General features: G+C 38.5%; 9 protein-coding genes across 9 annotated transcripts; 5 read left to right on the forward strand and 4 right to left on the reverse strand.

Annotated features, from left to right (window-relative positions):
* Positions 1 to 353: 353 nt before the first annotated feature.
* SAPINGB_P003087 (uncharacterized protein) lies at positions 354 to 1,343 on the forward strand (the record flags this gene model as incomplete). Its single annotated transcript, XM_031997805.1, has 2 exons — positions 354 to 572; positions 642 to 1,343. The coding sequence occupies 2 exons, from the start codon at positions 354 to 356 to the stop codon at positions 1,341 to 1,343; spliced, it is 921 nt and encodes a 306-aa protein (XP_031853696.1).
* Positions 1,344 to 1,638: 295 nt separating this feature from the next.
* Positions 1,639 to 4,053, forward strand: SAPINGB_P003088 (uncharacterized protein; the record flags this gene model as incomplete). The annotated part of the gene is made up of 1 exon (XM_031997806.1): positions 1,639 to 4,053. The coding sequence occupies one exon, from the start codon at positions 1,639 to 1,641 to the stop codon at positions 4,051 to 4,053; it is 2,415 nt and encodes an 804-aa protein (XP_031853697.1).
* A 283-nt stretch (positions 4,054 to 4,336) lies between these two features.
* Positions 4,337 to 6,353, reverse strand: SAPINGB_P003089 (uncharacterized protein; the record flags this gene model as incomplete). The annotated part of the gene is made up of 2 exons (XM_031997807.1): positions 4,337 to 6,235; positions 6,324 to 6,353. The coding sequence occupies 2 exons, from the start codon at positions 6,351 to 6,353 to the stop codon at positions 4,337 to 4,339; spliced, it is 1,929 nt and encodes a 642-aa protein (XP_031853698.1).
* Positions 6,354 to 10,212: 3,859 nt separating this feature from the next.
* Positions 10,213 to 11,139, forward strand: SAPINGB_P003090 (uncharacterized protein; the record flags this gene model as incomplete). The annotated part of the gene is made up of 5 exons (XM_031997808.1): positions 10,213 to 10,323; positions 10,401 to 10,497; positions 10,563 to 10,649; positions 10,723 to 10,786; positions 10,902 to 11,139. The coding sequence occupies 5 exons, from the start codon at positions 10,213 to 10,215 to the stop codon at positions 11,137 to 11,139; spliced, it is 597 nt and encodes a 198-aa protein (XP_031853699.1).
* Positions 11,140 to 11,283: 144 nt separating this feature from the next.
* Positions 11,284 to 12,650, reverse strand: SAPINGB_P003091 (uncharacterized protein; the record flags this gene model as incomplete). The annotated part of the gene is made up of 2 exons (XM_031997809.1): positions 11,284 to 12,221; positions 12,275 to 12,650. The coding sequence occupies 2 exons, from the start codon at positions 12,648 to 12,650 to the stop codon at positions 11,284 to 11,286; spliced, it is 1,314 nt and encodes a 437-aa protein (XP_031853700.1).
* Positions 12,651 to 12,880: 230 nt separating this feature from the next.
* SAPINGB_P003092 (uncharacterized protein) lies at positions 12,881 to 13,904 on the forward strand (the record flags this gene model as incomplete). The annotated part of the gene is made up of 2 exons (XM_031997810.1): positions 12,881 to 12,887; positions 12,946 to 13,904. 2 exons carry the CDS (start codon positions 12,881 to 12,883, stop codon positions 13,902 to 13,904), a joined length of 966 nt encoding a protein of 321 aa, XP_031853701.1.
* A 25-nt stretch (positions 13,905 to 13,929) lies between these two features.
* On the reverse strand, positions 13,930 to 15,865 carry SAPINGB_P003093 (uncharacterized protein; the record flags this gene model as incomplete). Its single annotated transcript, XM_031997811.1, has 4 exons — positions 13,930 to 15,012; positions 15,068 to 15,140; positions 15,190 to 15,736; positions 15,814 to 15,865. The coding sequence occupies 4 exons, from the start codon at positions 15,863 to 15,865 to the stop codon at positions 13,930 to 13,932; spliced, it is 1,755 nt and encodes a 584-aa protein (XP_031853702.1).
* Positions 15,866 to 16,574: 709 nt separating this feature from the next.
* SAPINGB_P003094 (uncharacterized protein) lies at positions 16,575 to 17,368 on the reverse strand (the record flags this gene model as incomplete). Its single annotated transcript, XM_031997812.1, has 3 exons — positions 16,575 to 16,986; positions 17,049 to 17,175; positions 17,311 to 17,368. The coding sequence occupies 3 exons, from the start codon at positions 17,366 to 17,368 to the stop codon at positions 16,575 to 16,577; spliced, it is 597 nt and encodes a 198-aa protein (XP_031853703.1).
* A 792-nt stretch (positions 17,369 to 18,160) lies between these two features.
* Positions 18,161 to 18,654, forward strand: SAPINGB_P003095 (uncharacterized protein; the record flags this gene model as incomplete). Its single annotated transcript, XM_031997813.1, has 2 exons — positions 18,161 to 18,176; positions 18,224 to 18,654. The coding sequence occupies 2 exons, from the start codon at positions 18,161 to 18,163 to the stop codon at positions 18,652 to 18,654; spliced, it is 447 nt and encodes a 148-aa protein (XP_031853704.1).
* Between the last annotated feature and the right edge of the window lie 43 nt (positions 18,655 to 18,697).

The following is an 18,697-nucleotide window of genomic DNA, read 5'->3' on the forward strand; positions in this document are numbered from 1 at the left end:
GATGATGATGATGATGATGATGATGATTGTTGCCAGTTTGTGCACTCAAATTACGCCATTTGTTTGCAATAATTCTGTCTTGTCTCTTTAAATAATTAAATAATTAAATAATTAAATAATTAAATAAATAAATAAATAAATAAATAAATAAAAAATTCCCCTAACCACGGGCCTCCGAAAATCACATTCATATAAATACCAACAGAATTTCCCACCACCCACCATTACGATTTTATTTTTTCTCCCACACACTCTTCAATCCTCAATTTTTTTTTTTTTTTTCTCTCTCTCTATTCTCAATTTTCAATTTTCCTCAATTGATTTAAAATACCCTCCTTCCCTTCTTTTTAAAAATGGTTTTCCCTACTGCAATCCGCCAATTTGCCGCCTCTGCTAAGGCCTCTGCTCCCCTTAAGTCCTCTGCTTGGGGCCCCGCCATCTTTGGTGCTAGCCTCGCTATCGGCTCTTACTTCTATTACTCATCCCGTCCTGTTGCTGCTGAAAGCACCCTCAAGGGTGACAAGCAGTGGGTTGACCTTAAGCTCATTGGCTCTGAGGAACTTACCAGCAATGTTAGTATTCCACCCAAAGAAATACCCCTTTTTTTTTTCTTCTTTTTTTTATATTAACTAAAATTTTAGACTAGAGAATTCACTTTTGAGCTTCCTGCTGGCGAGAAGCTCGGCCTTACCCCTACCTCTGCTCTTCTTGCCAAGTACGTTACAGCCAAGGGTAACAATGTCATCCGCCCTTACACTCCTGTCAACGATCTCGATGACATTGGCACTTTCAAGCTCGTGATTAAGCGCTACGAGACTGGCAAGTTTGGCAACCACATTTTCGCCCTCAAGAATGGCGATACTGTTGCCTTCCAGGGCCCCATTCCCAAGTACCCCTGGACCGCTAACAAGCACGCCGAGGTTGGCCTCATTGGTGGTGGCTCTGGTATCACCCCTCTTTACCAGCTCATCCATGCCATTGACAAGGACCCTGCTGACAAGACCAAGGTCCACTTGTTCTACGGTAACGTTACTGATAATGACATTATCCTCAAGAAGGAGCTCGAGGAGGTTGCTGCCAAGAACCCTGAACAGTTCAAGTTCCACTTCTTTGTCGACAAGGCCAGCGACTCGTGGAAGGGTGAGACTGGTTACATCACCAAGGAGTACCTTGAGAAGAACTTGTTTGCTTCTTCTGCCGACAATGTCAAGGTTTTTGTCTGCGGTCCTCCCCCCTTCTCCAAGGCTATTTCTGGCCCTAAGGTTTCCCCCACTGATCAGGGTGAGGTCGAGGGTGCTCTCAAGGATCTTGGCTTCTCCAAGGACCAAGTCTTTAAGTTCTAAGCATATCGTAAGAGTTTCTTCTATATAGCAATAAAAATGTACAGATTTTTTGATGATTTCTTCTTAACGGAATTTGGATTTTTTTTTTTTTTTTTTTTTCAATTGACTTTTTTTCACGTTCTGATCTTCTTATTGGCTGTGTGTGCGGCTGCCCTTTTAAAAATAAAAAAATAAAAAAAAAACCTGACAACAGGTCTTCCCAACATTACCCGTCTTTAATAAGCTTAAATAAATTAAAAAAAAATTCATAGCAAACTCGTCCAATTCCATCAAACAGTCCAATCAATAACGTCAGATGGCCATTCTACACGTTTATTTCGAAGGTTGCTGCCACGGCAATCTCTCAGCAATTTACTCTGCAGTCCAACGTCTTGCCAAAACACAACACCCTGCCGACCGCGTGGATCTGCTCCTAATTGGCGGCGATTTCCAGGCTTTACGTACACCCAGTGATCTCAACTGCCTTGCCGTTCCTGAAAAGTATAAACGTGAAGCAGCCCGTGGTTCCTTTGCTTCATATTTCCGTGGTGAACTAGTAGCACCTATGCTTACTGTGTTTGTCGGTGGCAATCATGAAGCTTCTAATTACCTACAGGAATTACCCCATGGCGGTTGGGTCGCGCCAAACATATATTACCTGGGCCGCGCAGGCAGTATTATTTATAAAAATGCGGTGCGCATAGCTGGGGTTTCTGGGATTTATGACGAGCGTGATTACACGCGAGGATACACAGAAAGAGTTCCATTTTCACCACGCGATTTACGAAGTGTCTATCATGTGAGGAACTTTGACATTGCTCGACTAGGACTATTGGCAAGCCCACAGGTTGCTGCATCTACAGCCAATGTGTATTCGGTAAGTGCAGAAAAGCTAGTGGAAGCTCAGAGTGCAATTGATGTATTTATGTCGCATGACTGGCCTGCTGGTGTTGAGCAACATGGAGATGTACGTGGGTTACTAAGGCGGAAACCATTTTTCCAAAAAGATGTTGCAGCTGGGGAATTGGGGTCACCTGCTGGGATGCGATTATTAAAAAAGTTAAAGCCAAAGACGTGGGTTTCTGCGCATTTGCATGTAGGGTTTCAAGCTACAGTTGAGCATGGGAAGGAAGATCAACATGAAAAGGAAGTATCCAAAATAGTAGTGAAGAATCAAGATGAAATTGTGTTGGACTTTGATTTTGACGACAATGAAGAAGAGCCAAAAGAAGATATTCAGAAGGATACAAAAGAAGAGAGTTCAAAGGAGGACTCGAAAGAACCAAAAGAAGAATTAAAAAGTGATTCCGAAAAAGAAGATTTGGAGCCTGAAAAAACACACTTTGTGGCCTTAGACAAGTGTCTTCCACGGCGTCATTTCCTACAGCATATCCCCATCATAGTTCCTGACTCTACGACAAGTTCCATTCATTCTTCTCGGTCACGCTCGTCTTCACCTTCAGACTCTTTACGCAAAAAGCAAAAGCTGGATGACAAGTCTGTTCTTGAGTCGTCTCCTGTTACAACTACCTCTACAGATCCTACTACAACAGCAACAATAACACCAATAACAACTCCAAATGATGATACAAACTCATCGGGTGACCAGTCTCTCGATACACCAAAAGAAGAAACAAACAACTATGATCAATTCGTGGTACCCGTACGCTACAAGTCGCTTCTAAGTTACGACCCAGCATGGCTTGCAATTACTCGAGCCACTGCTCCATACGTACCGATTCCCTCAGTCCCTGAGGCAGAAGTGTTGCCGTCACAACCACAGCCACGGTCACGGCCATTAGAATACGACACATTGACTGGCGACTTGGATATGACACCGATAACAACAACAACCTTGGGCAATAGTGGTGAGGAAACGAAGTCGGAACTCGAAAGTGCGGTCGAGTGGGTTGCAGAGCACGTGACGGCTCTTGGGTTTCTTACGATCCCGACCTACGAGTACTTTTTTGGTAGAAACGGTGGTGGTAGTGTTGAAGGTTCAAAGTCTCCTAAATCTCCTAAATCTCCTAAATCTCCTAAATCTCCGAAATCTCCTAAATCTCCTAAATCTCCTGGATCTTCTAAATCCCTGAAATCCCCTAAATCCCCTAAATCGCCTCAACAAACAATTAAGCCACACCCTTGGTTCCGCCCAGAACTCGGAGACCCGAACTCGCCAGCGATACAGGGAGCCGACCGCACTGCGATTGTGGATAACCCTCAGACTGACCGGTTTTGTGCGCTAATTGGGATTCCTAGTTGGATCCGGTTGTTAGACAAAGTTCCACGGACTCAAGAAAGTCATTATGGTGGCCGCGGCAACTACAACAGTAACTACAACAATAATTACAATAACAATAACTACAACAATAATAATTACAATAATAACAATAATAACAATAATAATAGGTCCCGTGATGGACGGTCGTCGGGCCGATGGAATAATAATGGTCGTGGAAGTGGTAGAGGTGGTAGAGGTGGTAGAGGAGGAAATGACTATGGCCGAGGGGGGGAAGAAGGAGGAAGACCAAATGTGAGTGACCAATACGGTGCGTACAATTACAATTCGCGGGGTTCTACAGCGTCAACCACCACCAACAACAATAATGACTCGCCTACAATTACAACAACTACAACTACAACAACAACAGCAGCAGCAGCGGCTACAACTGGCGTTGCCCACTCGTCTACTATCACGGCTACACCACAATATGTCTCCGACTCGGATTAAGTGAAAATTTTCAATCAATTTATCAATCAATTTATCAATTAATCAATTTTGATTGATAGTAGTTCTTTAAAGATTATAAAATAAGGATTTTGATATTTTTTTTAGTAAATTATATTGTATATTTGTTATATATTTGTTATATTTATTTCTTTTTTTTTTATTTTTTTCATTAATAGTTAAAACACACAATTCATTCATTGCTCTCCTGCACGTATATACTTTCTTTAATCATAAACATCATCATAATCATAATCATGTCTCTTCACGCCCAGAAAAAACTTGTTTAGTAAACACGCTTGGCTGGGGGAACAGACTTGCACTCATTAGCATCCAGAGTGTGGTAAATGACGTCTCTGTAAGAAAGGTGGACGGGCTCAGAGAAGTGATCCTGCCACGAGAGAGTGTGCTTCATCCACTCCTTATCGTTACGGTCAGGGTAGTCCTCACGGGCGTGGGCACCTCTAGACTCAGTACGGGCAACAGCAGAGTAAGCAGTCTGCATAGCGCAAGTAAGAAGGTTCTGGAGTTCAAGAGTCTCAATGAGATCAGAGTTCCAAATCATAGAACGGTCACTGGTGCCGACATCCTTAAAGGTACCGGCAACCTCAGTGATACGGCGGACACCATCCTCAAGAGAAGATTGCATACGGAAGACAGAGACATCCTGTTGCATGACCTTCTGCATGGCAAGTCTGATCTCGGCAGTGGGCTTAGGACCAGTGGCAGTTCTGCACTTGTCAAGGTTCTCAATCGACTCCTTACCAATGTCCTCAGAGGAAGGCTCGTGGGCCTGGCCAGGAGTGAACTTGGAGGCAATGTCGAGAGCAACACCACGACCAAAGACAACCAGATCAAGAAGAGAGTTGGCACCGAGACGGTTAGCACCGTGGACGGAAACACAGGCAGATTCACCACAGGCGTAAAGACCAGGGACAATCTTCTCATTGCCATCCTTGTCCTGGGTCAGGACCTCACCAGTGTACTTAGTGGGGATACCACCCATATTGTAGTGGACGGTGGGGATAACAGGAATGGGCTCCTTGGTCACATCAACACCGGCGAAAATGGCAGCAGTCTCAGAGATACCGGGGAGACGCTCGTGAAGAACCGAGGCAGGGAGATGGGAAAGCTGGAGGTAAATGTGGTCGTGCTCAGGACCGACACCACGGCCGTCACGAATTTCCATAGTCATGGAACGGGAAACGACATCTCTGGAGGCGAGATCCTTAGCGGTGGGAGCATATCTCTCCATGAAACGCTCACCCTTGGAGTTAAGGAGGAAACCACCCTCACCACGGGAGCCCTCAGTAATGAGACAGCCAGAACCGTAGATACCAGTAGGGTGGAACTGAACAAATTCAAGATCCTGGAGGGGGAGACCAGCACGGGTGACCATGGCCATACCGTCACCGGTACAGGTGTGGGCAGAAGTACAGGAGAAGTAAGCACGGCCGTAACCACCGGTAGCGACGACGGTGTTCTTGGCGCGGAAACGGTGGATGGTACCATCTTCCTGGTTGTAGGCCATGACACCGACACACTTGCCGTCCTGCATGAGGAGGTCGAGGGCAAAGAACTCAATGAAGAAGTTGGTATTGTGTCTAAGGGACTGACCGTAAAGAGAGTGGAGCATAGCGTGGCCAGTTCTGTCAGCGACAGCGCAGGTACGGTATGCCTGGCCACCATGGCCATAGTCCTTGGATTGACCACCAAATGCACGCTGGTAGATACGGCCTTCTTCGGTACGGGAGAAGGGAACACCGTAGTGCTCGAGCTCAATGATAGATTGAGGAGCCTCACGGGTCATGTAGTGGATGGCATCTTGGTCACCGAGCCAATCGGAACCCTTGACGGTATCGTACATGTGCCAGTGCCAGTCGTCCTTGTGCATGTTACCGAGGGCTGCATTGATACCACCTTGGGCAGCGACAGTGTGGGAACGGGTGGGGAAAAGCTTTGAGATACAAGCAGTGTTGAAGCCAGCATGGGCGAGACCAAAGGCAGCGCGGAGACCAGCACCACCTGCACCGACAACGACGGCATCGTACTCGTGGTCAATGACGGCGTACTTGTTGGAGATGTGCTTGGAGGCCTCAGTAGCCTTGACGTGGTCCTGGGAGATGACGGATCCGAGGGTTCTAGAGACGTGGAACGCTCTGGTAGCGGAGATAGACTGCTTTTGCTGTAGAGGAGGGGTAAAAAGAAAAAGTTGAGGTTAGCTAGAGTTTGAATGAAGGAGAGGATTAAAAAAGAGAAATGGAATTTCATACCAGACAAGAACGTTTCAAAGCGCTCAGCATTTTTAATGTGTGTGTATGATGAATGGGATTAAGAAGAAGATGGATGGGTTTTAAAACAAATAAAATCAAAAAAAAAAAAAAAAAAAAAAAAAAAGAAAGAAAGAAAGAAAGAAAAAAAAAAGAAGAAAAAAAAAAAAAAGGTTTGGTTGGGTGAAAGGGAATTAAATAAATAAATATTTGGCTGGTCAATTAAAAAAAAAAAAAATTTGGCTGTGTGTGTGTGTGTGTGTATTTTTTTTGTTTGTCTACCCACTGCTACGATTTGTATTTCCCGCTTATATTTTTTTTTTTTTTTTTTTAATTGACAGCCTTAACAACTTGTCTAACTGAAAATCTACTAAACTGACTGATTGACTTTGAATTAATTTTTATATTAATTTATTTATTAATTTATTTATTAATTTATTTATTTATTACTAACAAAAGAGCCCTCAGCTATCTAATTTCCCTTCACAAAGCTAAAAAAAATATATACTAATATATAAATTAATTTAACTTAACTTAACTTAACTTAACTTAACTTAAATTCAAATCAAATCAAATCAAATCAAATCAAATTGTTGAAAATGTTAAACTCGCGATTCTGGTCTGACATAAAACAGCCAAACAACATCAGTAGTAAAAAAAAAAACTAACTACAACATTATCATAATCATCATCATCATCATTACTATTAATATTAATATTACTATTAATATTACCATTATTGTTATTGTTATTATCATAATCATAATCATCATCAATTCAGATGTCGGCCCCGCGCTCTTTTTTTTTTTTTTACTTGGAAGAACTTAATAATGCTCCTACTAAATCTAACATCCCACTTTCTCAGCCTTTCCCCCGCATGAGTGGCGGACACTTGAAGGTTTCGTAACGCGTAGATTCTCATTGGCCACATTTTAAGCTGGGGTATTTAATTTTATATTATTACTATGACAGTCTGCCATAATAATATAATAGTAAAAATGATAATCCCACGAAATGCTGATGTAAGCGCTATTTTTTTTTACTTTATTTTTATTTTATTTTTATTTTATTTTATTTTATTTTCAATTTATTTTCAATTGTCCAATCAACAACTTGCAATTACTATTTACTGGGCACTCAACTTAAAAAAATACTCCCCCCCCCCCCAAAAAAAAAAAAAAGGTTGCCAGCCGCGGCTATGCGGCGCTCTACCACAAAACACTCACTTTTAAACCGGGTCCATGCAGCCGGGTAATGCGGGAGGAATAGGAATAATACCAAGAGGTATATATATATATATATATATATACAAATATTATACTCAAACGATTTAACTCTCATAAGATCTTTACTGACTAATTAATAAATAACAAAAAAAACACCGCCGGATAAACGGTTCCTGGAATTTATCGTGACTGGATAAGCGGAGATGCCAGTAGAGAGAGAAATTTTTTTTAAAAAGGACTAGAAAGGTAATTACTTATATATATCACTTAGTACTTAGTACTTATTACTTATATTAATTATAGACTTACAAACACGAAATCTAATCTGATTCAATTTTTTTTTTATTTTATTTTTGAAGCAGCATTTATTTTACAAGTTAAAGTCAATAGACCAGACCAGAAAAAATATATAAATTTATATATAAAAAAAAAAAAAAAGAACGATCAATATCAAATAATACAAATGATTGATACTTAAAGCTTACTTTAGTAATTGTATCTTCAAAAGTCTAACACCTCAATCGCATATTTAAGGTAAACTATCTAACCCCGTAAAACAATCTAACAAACCCCCTATATATATCACCCTTTGAAATCTATTGTTATTATAACTTTTGAAACTAGTCAAGCCCTAACCAAACCAAGTTAAACAAACTATGTTTTTATAATTATTATTATTATGTTAAGCTACCTCTCAATTATTTGTAATACATTTGGTAATACCAATTGCTAAAAACAAAAGTTGATTGAAACCCCCCTCCCCCCAGTCAAACCACTACATAGTTTCCAAAATGCCTTACCAACAATCAAACATCCCTTTAACACTTGGTTTTCTTTTTTATGAATTAAATTTTAAATTTAAATTTGGATTATCTATTTATTTCTTTTATTTTATTTTATTTTATTTATTTATTTTTTTTTTTTCAAATTAGAAAGATTTTTAAAAAAAAAAAAAAAAACCTTAGTCACACTATTCCTTCCAACTACATATCAATTAATATTGCATAACCTCTGACTGTTTTTTCCCCCCAAATCTGTTATTTCTACAAATACTCTGAAAAATGATTCTTGGTTTAATAATTACCATATTAATGGTATAATTATTCAATTTCCCAATATCAGATATTAAGAAAATGCTTTATATTTTCTGACTAAAAAAAAAACATATTTCCTTTACAAAAATTACCCAGATTTTCAACACAAATACCCTTTTTTTTTTAGTTTCTTTGACTTGAGTAAATTTATCTCAATGTTTTTGGAAAAAAGAAAAAAAAACATCTTTTTTTTATTTTAGAACAATTTCACTTACTATTTACAAATGGGTATTATTAATACAGAAATAAAAACAAAAATAGAATTTACTTTGATTAGTGGTTATAGACTGAACAGCGAAGAATATTTATAGTAAGATAATAACATTGATGGAGATAATACCCAAAAACAACCTTTAATATTTCAATTCATTATATTATTTCTTTAAACCCCCTAATGATTATCTCGAATGCACCAACAAAGAAATATAACCTTTTTTTTTGTCAATAATAGCAAATATCCAACATCTTCATATTTAATTTAGATTTCTCTTTAAAAAATAAATGATTTAATATCTCATCCTTTTAAAAGTATTTTTGAAAAAAAAAAAAAAAAAAAAAAAAAAAAAAAAACTTGAAAGTTGAAAGTTGAAAGTTGAAAATTGAAATTTATGTTTTGTGATTCAGTTTTAGTTTTGGGACAATGTTATTAAATGGTGCACAAAAAAAATAGTAAATCATTTAAAATCTTATCCAAACTTTTTATAATTGCAATCTATTTATTAATTGCAATGTTATGTTTTCAAAAAAAAAAAAAAAAAAATAGCACGTATAGACTCATATGTAGTCTTTTATATGAGATATTATCTCACAGTTTTTAAGGGAAAGGAAAAAAAAACCGTGGTTTTGGATGGATGTCTATTATGAAGGTTTCTGACTAAAGAGGAAATTCAAAATTTTTTGAATGCAATCAAGATATCAAGAAGAGACTTCTCAAGACAAAATTTATTATTTTCGAAACTAATTTGAATATCATTATTAAAATGAGTATTACAGCAAAGAATATTTTTTTTTATTAAAATTTAAAATAAAATAAAATGATTTTTACAGCGTCTGTATATTTTACAACCAAGGATTCTCTCTAGGAAAATAAATGCAAGTTTAAATCAGATATTTAGCTGATATTTCAACTATATTAAGATATCAATTCTTATTTGTTTTTTAAAGCTAGTTTTTATATTAGAGTCATATATATATAAGAACCCATTTTTAATATTGTAAATCTATTAATTATTGATACTTTTTAGTTCATATTGATAATTTTCATTTCTATGGCTTAAGCATGCCTTATCTTGATTGTTTTTCTTTTCACCAAAAGTCCCGTGACCTTGTATTCAGGAGTGTGTGTTAGTTAGACACATTTTAATTAAAACCTATTACTTAGCACTTATTACTTATACTTAACATTTATTTCCTATTTCAAATTTTTTTTTTTTTTTTTTTTCTTTTGCAAAACCTCCCATGAATGAAAAAAAAAAAAAAACTACATCACACAAATAAAATCAGCCTGCCCTTTAACCCATCCATATATATAACCATCACATACAAATAATAAAATCATAAATATAATACCCAATGTTTGTGCTCACAAAAATCTCAGATCTTATTAGACTGGATCCTTTAAATTTTAACACCCCACTTGCTGAGGGTCTCGAGGACGAAATCAATAAAAAATTTGCAAACAGAGTTAGTAACAATATTTATTATATACATGTCACAAAATATGAAAAAAAAAAAAAAAAACTAACACATACCACTCCTAGGTTATCCATAACGTCGGACTATGTATTTGTCTCTATGATATCGAAGACTTTAACGATGGCATGACAAAAAATGGTGATGGCGGTGTCTTCATAAAGTGTAGGTCTTTTCTCTCTCTCTCTCTCTCTTTCTCTTTCTTCTTTTCTAACTCTTTTTTTTTTTAGGCACTTTCAGAATAATAGTCTTTAGACCATTTGTAGGCGAAATCCTTGTTGGATGGGTCTCTTCTTGTACAGAAGAAGGTATCAATAGTAAGTTTTTTTTTTTTTTTTTTTTTTTCTCCAGTTATCAAACTTATACTAACTTTTTTTTTTTATTACAAAGTCAAAATGGAGTTCTTTGACGATATACACATTCCAAAAGACCTACTATTCGAAACGTGCCAATTGTAAGTCAACTTTCTTTCATTCTTTTTAATCCTTTAAATTTTACTTTATTTTCTCTCTTCAATTTCTAACTATCTCTCTCTCTTTCTCTTTTTTTTTTTTTTTTTTTTATTTTAGCGTCCCAAGAGAACAAGCCTGGGTTTGGAAAAACGGAGAGTACGATTACTACATTGATACAAATGAAAAAATCAGATTCAGAGTCGAACAAGAAATCTTTACCCAACAACAACCCCGTAAACCTTCTTCTCTTCAAATGTCTGAAGACCCTGCTAACCAGGAAGTTATCCATCCTCCATACTCAATAATCGGGTCATGTCAAGCTGATGGTATGGGTTTAGTTTCTTGGTGGGATTAAAAAAAAAAAAAAAAAAAATCATTACCCCATGCGGCGTAATAAAAAAACAAAAAATAAAACACAAAATATAGACTTCTAATGACTAATGACAAATATAATTTTATTATACTATAATCTTCTTTATCTTTATCTTCATCTTTCCCTTTAGTTATATTGCATGTAGCGAGATGTACTGCTAAACTTAAGATTCCCCTTAATGACTTTCTCAACAGCTGCCAAAAAGTCTTTCTCACTAGCAACCTTGCGGCGGGCACGAATCGCAAACATACCAGCCTCTGTGCACACCGAACGCAGTTCGGCACCTGTACTATTGGGGCACAATCGCGAAATCAGCTCCCATCTAATATCCCGATCAACAGACATGCTCTTGGCGTGAATACGCAAAATGTTGGCTCGGCCCTCAACATCGGGCAAACTAAACTCAACCTTACGGTCAATTCTTCCAGGCCGCAGCAGAGCAGGATCCAGCGTGTTGGGTCTGTTTGTCGCAAACATCACCTTGATATTTCCTCGGGGATCAAACCCGTCTAACTGGGTAATAAGCTCCAACATGGTTCGCTGAACCTCATTGTCTCCACCAGCTCCGTCATCAAATCTAGCTCCACCAATTGCATCAACTTCATCAAAGAAAATAATTGTCGCTTTCTTGGTTCGTGCCATCTCAAATAGCTCACGCACCATGCGTGCACCCTCACCAACGTACTTTTGCACAAGCTCAGAGCCAATTACACGAATAAATGTCGCATCTGTACGATTGGCAACAGCACGCGCACAAAGAGTCTTACCGGTACCAGGAGGACCATAAAGTAAAATACCCTTGGGAGGGTCAATACCTAGGTTAACAAAGCGCTCCGGTGACAGCAGCGGCAGCTCTACAACCTCACGCAGCTTCTCAATCTGCTCCTTGCATCCACCAATATCGCTATAAGTAACGTCTGGCTTCTCCTCCACAGTCATCATCGTCACAGACGGGTCAATTCGCGGGGGAAGAGGAAGCATAATCTGGTATTTGTTACGCTCAACACCAACTCGCATGCCTTCTTCAATATCAGTAGGACTCACGCGATCACCAAGACTCACAACTATTCTTTGTTAGTTCTCAACTTTCACCTTCTTTCATAAAATCATAACTTACCAAACTTGGCTATTTGCTTAATGTTGATGACATATTTTGTCCGCTTCGTCTCGTCCTCCGCTGGAATGATCTTCGTGCATCGAGCAACCTGCAGTGGCTGCTCCTGCTCCATGTTCTGCTTGTCTGCCGCCAGATCCCACTGATGTGGTGGCGCAAGTCCCGTATCAGACTCTTTGATTCCAATCTTCTCGTTTATTCGTGCCTGAATGTCTTTCAAATCCTTCTCAATCGCCTTCAACGCGCTCCCGTAAGGGGCTGCACCATACGACTTCAGAACCTGAATGTCGCCTTCTGACAATGGAATAATGTCCTTCTTCTCGGTCTCATCGTCCTCAGTAGGCGCTTTGTATTTCTCCCAATCGGCTTTTGGTGGCATTTTTCTGTATTTTTTTGTGAATGGTTGTTTTCAGTGGCAATTAAATTAATGGGTGGCAATGGTGGTTGTTGTTGGTAGTGGTGGTGGTGGTGGTAGTGTTAAATGGTGGTAAGGGAAAAAAAAAAAAAAAAACAAGGCCAAACAGAAAATAAAGGTGTTCAAAAAAAAAAAAAAAAAAAAAAAAAGGTGGCAAACCTTGCAATTGCAGTTTACCACCCACTCTCTACACAATGCAAGGTAAGTGCACAATTAATCAATAACTCCATCCATTTCAATATCTAACCATTCCCTAAAGGCTTCAACAGGTATATTCCTCCCCACTACGATGGTCGCAGGTCTCTCAATAGTCTCGCTGGAAAACCTCATGCTCTGGGCTCACGAGCCCGCAAAATATCTATGGGCATTCTCACTGTCCGTTTCGAATCCCCTATGGACATTTCCTGCTCCCACTGCCATGTTTCCATAGCCCAAGGTACCCGCTTTAATGCCGAAAAACAAAAGACCGGCTCTTACTTTTCGACTCCAATCTGGTCCTTCAAGTTTCTTTGCCCAAAATGCAAGTCTTCTATTGAAATCAGAACTGACCCTCAAAATGCTTGCTACCGTGCTGTTTCGGGTGCTACCGAACGATTCCCTCAATCTTCAACAACTACCACCGAAGTCGCAGGACCTTCCTCAGCAAATGCAGTCAGATACAGCGGACTGCTGAGTAACAATAAACTGCTTTCACAAAAATCTTCCGGCGACGGATTTGCTGCTCTTGAGCGTAATGGGGGTGCTACGAATTCCCGAGCTTCTCAGGAAGAACGCATCAGGATACTTTATGAGCGCAACAAACGACAATGGCGCGACTCTTATGCTGCGTCTAAAAGGCTGCGTGAAAAGTTTCGTCGCGAAAAACATGCAATTGAAAAAGTTGACCGTGAAAACCAATCTCTAAAGGATAAACACTCTTTGTTTCTGACGCCAGCATCAGAATCTTTAGAAGATGTGCGCATCGCCCAGCTAAACTCCTATGGTAGCGGTATTGATCTAAATCGCAAAGACCAACTCATGTCATCTTCACTACAAAAAAAATCAACTACTTTTAAATCACAAGCTCTACAAAACCTTGCCATTCAAGTCGACATGGCTACAGACCCTTTCGTTACATCTTTCTTTAAACCTCGCAAACAAAAACTCCCAAACGAAATTGTCCGCAAGAAACTCCCCCAAAAAGTTCAGCTTGTTCCTTACACAAGTGATAGTGAATGATATTATTTATTATTCTTTCTTTTATCTAACCAAAAATCTTAAGTCCATCGTTGACAATGTAATCGTCCTCAGCTTCCTCAGCCTCGCTCTCTTCCTCGGCCTCGTTCTCACTAACCTCAATCTTTTGTCCAAACAGTCCGGAAAACAATTCGTCAATCTGCTCATCGCTCCACTGAATCGTGTTGCGCGGTGCATCAAAGTTCTGCAGCTTCTCCTGCACATTGAACTTGAGCTTGCGATCTTTGGAAAACTTGTCCTCATTCTTCTTTTCCTTATCATGACTGTTCGACTTGGTAATGGTCCATTTGACGCTTGAAGCAACACTCGAGTCAGCCATGCGTCGGTCAACAAGATCTTTTAAAAGTGCACGGTAAAAGTCCATGTCGTCGTAGATTTCTTCCCGCTCTTTGAGCTCCAGATCAGTACTTGTTACAACATCAGATTCGTCCTCCTTTTGCTTCTTCTTTTGAGACTGAATCTGCTGCTGTTTTAGCTTCTTTTGACGCTTTTGCTCTTCAATTCTCTTTTTGATCTTGGCTTTCTCATCCAGTTCTTCTTCTTCTTCCTCTTCTTCATTCTCTTCCTTTTCTTCCACATTTTCTTCGCCTTCTCCAAGAATTTTAATTTGAGATCTGTTAATTCTAGTTCGGTTAATCAATCTGTCCATGTCTGCGAGATGCGAAGCAACCTGCAACTGCGCATTGGTATTTTTGATAGAAAACTTGGATGCATTCAGTGCAGAAACACCCGACGCAGCCTGCACCTTCTTTGACCACTTGGTCAGCACTGCATCACTGTATGGCTTCAGACGCTTGGCAAGAAGTTGCTCGTTTCCGAAAGCAACTTCCAGACTTCGTTTACCGGGTTTAACCTCAACTTCAGACTCATTATCTTCGGGTATTATGCTATCCTTGACCATCATTTGCTTGCGAAGCTCCGCAATTCTGTCAAGAAGACTGTAGAGATTATTGGTGACTTGTTCCAAAAGTTTAGGTGTTGATTTTGAAGAATACTTTTTGGTTGCTGTTTGTGTAAGTGGTAGTGAGTTGACAGCCACCAGACCCTTTTGGATCTTGATGCGTGAGTCGAGAATGGTTTCGTAAATTTTCTAATAGAAAAAAAAAGTTAGTTTTGTACTTGAAAATGTCAATGGTTTTACTTACAATTTGGTTCTTGATTCCTTCTCCCTTTTGAGCCTCGTCCTTAGCTGTTTTGGAAATCTGCGAAACAAGTTTTCTAAAAAATATGTTAAAATAAATCAAACATGAACTTGACGCGTACTTACTGTTGCTCATTCTTGAGAAGCTCTTTAAGCTGAGATCGCTTCTTTTCGCCAATTTGAGTAGTCTTTTTTGAATACTCTTCTTCTTCATCTTCTTCATTATCTTGATCATCATCATCATCATCATCATCATCATCATCATTGTCGTCGTCATCGTCATCGTCATCGTCATCGTCATCATCATCTCCCTCTTCATCGTTTTCATCGTCATCATCATCTCCCTCTTCTTCTTCTTCTTCTTTGCTCTCATCACTTTCTTCACCTTCACTATCCTCGCTTCCATCCTCACTCTCTCCTTCATCATCATCGTCTTCACTGTCTTTATTTTTGTATAGGTCCTTTCTTGAAACTCTTGCACCATTGTATCGATTTCCATTCAGTTCAACAGCAGCATCGTTTTTGCTTCGAAGCTTACTCTTCCCGACTTCAACATAATGGGCACGGGCAAGTTTCTTTTCTGCTTCACGTTGCTTTTGGTCAAACTCGGTTTCGTTATCAGAACCAACGTCACTGTCTGGGTTTTGTCGCTCAAAGTCTTCCGGATCAAAGTCTTTTTATAAGAAGTTAGTATAAAGCTCAGTCAAAAAAGAGGAACAAAAAAAATAATTTATTCAAATATGAACTTACCAACTGGCTTTGGCGTTTTCAACGACTTTAATGCATCTTTTAAGCTGACCATTGTTTCGTACTTTCCGTATGATGTCAATATGACTTTTAATATTAAAGATGTTTTCTTCTAAACAAACACCTTTAAAAAAATTAACAGCCAAATTTTTTTTTTTCAAGATTAAAAAAAAAAAAATAAAAAAATTTCGCATAGCTTAGTCATCAAAAAAATCTTTGCACATGCGGCGGAAACGTTGTCGAGGGCTCAAGAAAAAAATGAACATCTCTTTAACGTTGGCCATTTTAGATATTTGAAAAAAAAAAAAACACAAATTAGAAATAAATTGTTAAAGAACTATCAAAAGTTGTTAATATTAGGTATTTTTGATCATAAAACGTCTTATTTTAAGGAGTTTTATAAAAAATTCAGACAATGAGTTCATATTTTTTAGCATTTTTTAAGCGTTACTTTTTTTTTTTTTTTTCAAAGCATTAATCTTTGATCAAACCTTTTAAACGAAATTTACATCGAGAGTGATTGAGTTGGACAACCTATATTAAAAAGGTTTACTTTAATTTAATTAACAATTCAACAAAAATTTTATATATTTACAGAAGACAAAAGCTGATTGTATGTTAAAACATACCTGCTATTCCGACTTCTCAATTAAACTATCAAGATCCCTAAAAAAGAAATGGTTTCCAGGTCGCAGAAATGACTTTCAGTTAATGTTATTAGTTTATTATTATTTCTTATTATTACTCAGTTTGTATGTTATTTATCAGTGGAAGTCGGGAGCCTTGCCAGCCATGAGCAAGCCGACAATAAGGCCAAACAGACCCAAAACGGAGCCGAAAATCTCAATAACCAAAATCTTGACAAAGAGAGATGAATCGGCAGCATCGGAAATGGCAGCAGTAGCACCAGTAACACCGACGCAGACACCGCAAATAAGGTTGGCAGCACCAACAGTAATACCGGCCCAGAATAGCGAAAAACCAGTGTACACATTCTCCTTTGTGAAAATTAACTGGCCAGAAACAACTGTGAGCTTAGAAGAAAAGACAATGGCCATAATCAAACCGTAAATGGCAACAACTTCGCAAAAAATAATACTAATCAAGTTCTTGGTGGTGATGCGGGGTGCCTTAACACCAGCACCGATAATACTTGAACCAGTAATGAAAATACCCCTAAATTGAACGTTAGCATAATGCCGATTCACAAATGTTCAAAAAAAAAAAAAAACTCTTACCAGGCAGCACCAATGACACTTAAACCGATACACAGGGCAATGCCAATAACGGACCATGCGTATGGTGAGGTTGTGGAAAGGAATTCTCCAAAGTTGAAGGTTTCACCATTACCAGTGAATAATAGGTCTAAGGATAAGTTAGTACTAAGAAAAAAAAATAGAATCAAAAGAAATCATCAGAACCAAACTAATTCATAATCAAAAATGACTAGAATGAAAAATCTGAATAGGTTCTTTTTGTAATGAAAAACTTTTTACTTACAGCCACCGACAAGGAGGGCACCAGTTGTAGCTAAAGCAGTGACGGAAGTATATGACATTATGGGCGAGAAGAAAAATTGGCTGGGAAAAGTTAGAAATTAGAATTGAACAAGATCCGAGAATTTAAAAGAACAATTATAAAAAAGGTAGAGTCTTGAAGATAAAGAGGTTTAGTTCCGGGAGGTGGACAATGAACAATAGAGAAGTCGAGAGGGAGACGCGACTGCAAGTATTAATATTTCTGGTAAAAATGAGCGGTTATTCTAACGACAAATCTGTTGAAAAGAAGGAAAAAAAGAGATTTATAACGATATTTAAATAAATTGACAAGACCAAGAGCGAAAATTCTGTTGCATGGAAGCTGAGTAGAGCATAAAAAGAGATGATGAAAAGGTCTAGCAAGGCGTTTTGAATACAATAATGCTGTCTCTATGGAAATACTGAAAAAGACGGTTTGTCAGGGCAATATCTTGCTGATTAAAAGACTTATTATTAAAAAAACAATAAAATTACTGTTGATAATATGGCGACAAGACTCAGATGAACGAAGGAATCCTTGAAACTTACTTTTTGGCCTGGAAGCCTTTGAAAATGTTTGGTGTTGAGTTTTTCTGTCAATGGGTAAAGCAGCACCTGTAGGCAGCCACTCACCTTTTTTTGTGTCTGTTTTTTTTTTTTCTCTTCCCTTAGGCTGCTGCAAAGGAAGCAACACATACAACACATACAACACAGCATGATAACACAATTACTAATGATGACTAATTTCTTAATACTAAACTCAATCACTCTCATCTTGAACGGACACAACTGCACCCTCTGAATCACTAACATACATCATCACATCTTCGACAATGGACAATCATAAAGGTATGTCTAGTGTACTAGTATTTGGGAACCTCTAACGCGTCTATTAGCTCATCCGATTCTTTCTCAAATCCCTTTAATCATTTCTCCTTTTTTGCATCCTCCAAAGGCGGTCACTTTACCCTTTAACTTTAACAAACTACCATCAGCCCTCCCAGCATCAGCAGTCACTTCCGAAGCAGTTGACTACATTTCCACGGATTCGCAACAATTTGCAGAATTTGTTGAAAACCAGCACATTCAAAGAAAACAACATTATGAACAGTGGATAAATGATGTAGTTCAGCAAGACTTGAGAGAAAAACGTAAAATTGCTCCAGGGTATCTCGATTCAACAAACAGAATACTGCAACCTGTCAAGGTAGAAACAAAGAGCACACCCGAGCCGGAGAGAGCAACTTTGAACCAAGTTAACGAGATAGACAAAATGTTTGGGAAGGTTGAAATTTCTTCTGGAAGCACTCCACAGAGCCCCCAATGAAACAAAAACACTGCTCAGATTAGTTGCTTTTAATGACCTTTTA

This window comes from Magnusiomyces paraingens (assembly GCF_902498895.1).
Source record: "Magnusiomyces paraingens strain CBS 517.90 genome assembly, contig: contig2, whole genome shotgun sequence".
Classification (NCBI taxonomy): Eukaryota; Fungi; Ascomycota; class Dipodascomycetes; order Dipodascales; family Dipodascaceae; genus Magnusiomyces; species Magnusiomyces paraingens.